Below are 2,938 nucleotides of genomic sequence, written 5' to 3' on the forward strand. Positions count from 1 at the left end.
TAAATTATTTTTCTCTCCCTGTGTTTATAAGCTCCAAATCGCTATGGCACCAAATAAATATGATGAGAAATCTTGCCAAAAGCCAAGAGTCGCCATATGGTTTATCAATTTTATGTGAGGTCTTTTAGGTATGTTCACAGTGATGTCGATTAAAACTTTCCCCGATGTCAAGACATGGATTGTATAGAAGCATGTACGGAAAAATGTGAATAGAGCTGCAGTGTGACCTATGTGTGATGCTAATTCGAGATATTATAGCTAAATGGGCTTCCGCAAACGACTGTAAAACGACTAACCATTTAGGTGAGTGATTTTAAACTATGTCTCACATAGCTATGTTTGATTTTATGTAACGACTCTGCAACCGGACATTGAAGACAGGTTTTTTTCTACACTGGTCTTAGAAATAAATAGTCTATTGGTTTGGTTAATCTTTTATTCAGCATACAGTCATCCACCATACATTGATCATTCAATTTCATGAACAACCTGCACTTGTTTATTGTGAACTTCATGTTAGGTTTACACATTGTGGAGGATATCCTATAATTGGCTTTCCAGAAGACTTGAGGCCAGTTACATAGTAAACCCTGCCATCGTTCTTGGTTGGTGGGGAAATCTCCTGTAGAATCTGTGACGTTGTCACGAATAAAGTGTCCAGTTTTTTCCCTCCAAATGCGACACTTGTCACCTGTTTGCCTGGTATTTTTATCGACCTCAACAGTTTACCAGACTCCGGGTCAATCCTCAATACCTGTCACATAAAAAACAAATTTATTTATTTCTTTACAAATATATTTTTACTCATTTATTTTGAAAGTAGTTACAGATGAATTCACGAAGAACCTTACATAAAAAAGAAATTACTAACTTATGAATTATTTTTAGAATCATGCATAAAAATCAGTTTCCAAATACTTATTGAACATTCAGATTAAATCAAATTAATATTTAAGATTTAAAACATCAAATCCAATAATTTACCTTCAATAAAATAAAATAAAAATACATTGTATTATAGGATGTATTATACAATGTATTCCAGGCACATCTTCATGCTTATCGCTATCCAAACCGCATTTAATCTACAAAATTTCTTTCAACTTCAATTTTGGTTAAAAACACGGTAAAATTTAAATTATTTTTACAATTAGTTGACTTGTTGAAAGAATCATGAGTTGGAAAATAAACATTTGATTTCACGATAATGGTTCTTTATATTTGTGAATATTCAACTAGACTTTTATTACATTTGAATTATGTGTTGTAAATCCATCCTCTTTCACTATCAAATTAAAAACACTTACTTCTTAGTAGTGACGTCGTTTCGACCAGTTGGTCATCTTTAGACTGAGGAAACAGTTTCGAGTTTCAGAGACGAGTTTTCTCAGTCTGAAGAAGACCAACAACAGGTCGAAACGTCTAAAAAGTGTTTCCACTTCAAAAGTGCATTCAATTCAAAATTTAAATTATTGTTTTGTCAAGCCGGACAACTTCAAAATATGCATAAATGATGAGTCTCTGCAATTTTATTTTAGTTTAAAGAATGATAATGTATTCTGAATTAAAATCACCTGTCCACCAATGAAAACGCCGACCCACAGCATCCCTTCCGTGTCTATAGTTACTCCAGTTGGGAATCCGGTTATGTTATGCTCTTTCAGAATGAAGATTGCCCTTCTGTTCGCTATAACAATGAAATCACTATCACGTACTTCAATAAAAATTGACCAACCTCAAATTTCTGTCCAGTTTAATTAAACTCTTGAAGTTATAATCTCGGAGATAACTGGTATTTTAGAATAATACTCAAGCCAGAATTACACCTTCCTAATCACTTTCAGCACAGCTGACACAAATTGAAGGAATTATCAAACTCCTCTAGCATATCAGGCTGCAAAACACAAGTGAGTCCTGAACACAAAACGTGATTCAGTGCCATAGAAATAAAGAAAAGATAGCATAAGCTGAAGATGGCTTGTGCTATCACAAACTTATGTGTGCTATCACAAGCCATCTTTAGCTTATGCTATATTTTCTTTATAAAAGTGCTCTGTCTTTTTGTTGGTAAGACCTTTTTGTCTCGCTTTTCCATTTCTAAAAACTGATCAAAACTGTGTATACACCAAAGTTATTAACAAAAAGTTTATTTTTCCGTCCTATAGATTCTATTAGATTGAACGGAACTTGACAAACACATATGCACGTCATGTTTATGATAAGTTATGATCAATCTAATGACGGAGAAATAAACATGTTGTTAATAACTTTGGTGTGAACGCAGCTTAACAGTGAAATAAATTGTTTTAGGAATATACAATTAGGACTAATTATAGTGAATCTCATATTTGAAAATACAATAGATTATTTCCAATTATCACTCGATTCTCTATTAGGTGCTGGTGAAAGCTATCTATATGCTGGTAAAAATGTCTGATTCTCTGCTATACATTAAAAGCGCTTTTTTGAATGATTGAAATATCAAATTCTACTTGTATAGAATATTCACTCTAACAGCAAGTTCCTTATTTACAGTAGTCGATATTATTCGGTAAATGATTTTGATGATTTTCAATACTTTCATACACTAGAATATATTTAAAAATAAAAAATGAATGTTCGGTAATTGATTTTGATGGTTTTTAATACTTTCATTCACAGTAGAAATAATATTCCTGTTTCATTACGTATAGAGTAGAAAAATCAGTAGTATTTCTGCTTACAAATTTGCCCCGACTCATTATCGTAATCGTAACAGCTGACATTTCCACTGAAAGCATCAACAAAGTAAAACTTTGTCTTCTGTGCATTCCACGCCAGACCGTCTGGAACGTCAACATTCGAAATTCTCTTGAAAACTTGTCTGTCGGCTGTCAACATAAACATGGCGCCTGCACCACGGTCAGGATCCGGCTGGCCGTCCTTAACTCCTATTGGG

The 2,938-nt window shown here is 33.3% G+C and overlaps 1 protein-coding gene across 1 annotated transcript; it reads right to left on the reverse strand.

Moving 5' to 3' along the window:
* Positions 1–423: 423 nt before the first annotated feature.
* Positions 424–2,932, reverse strand: LOC111046150 (regucalcin). The gene is made up of 3 exons (XM_039433036.1): positions 2,724–2,932; positions 1,575–1,687; positions 424–754 (listed from the first exon to the last, which is right to left on the reverse strand). Exons 1-3 carry the CDS (start codon positions 2,884–2,886, stop codon positions 512–514), a joined length of 519 nt encoding a protein of 172 aa, XP_039288970.1. The 5' UTR covers positions 2,887–2,932; the 3' UTR covers positions 424–511.
* Positions 2,933–2,938: the final 6 nt, after the last annotated feature.

The sequence above is a fragment of the Nilaparvata lugens genome, chromosome 7, assembly GCF_014356525.2.
Source record: "Nilaparvata lugens isolate BPH chromosome 7, ASM1435652v1, whole genome shotgun sequence".
NCBI classification, from domain to species: Eukaryota; Metazoa; Arthropoda; class Insecta; order Hemiptera; family Delphacidae; genus Nilaparvata; species Nilaparvata lugens.

Bases quoted from the DNA above. Each gene is read 5' to 3' on its own strand.
- LOC111046150 (XM_039433036.1), bottom strand. From the start codon at position 2,886: ATGTTTATGTTGACAGCCGACAGACAAGTTTTCAAGAGAATTTCGAAT. The intron at 1,688-2,723 runs GTAAGCAGAAAT...TCATTGTTATAG, and splicing joins TAATGAGTCGGGGCAAATTT to CGAACAGAAGGGCAATCTTC. The intron at 755-1,574 runs GTGATTTTAATT...TTTATGTGACAG, and splicing joins GCGTTTTCATTGGTGGACAG to GTATTGAGGATTGACCCGGA.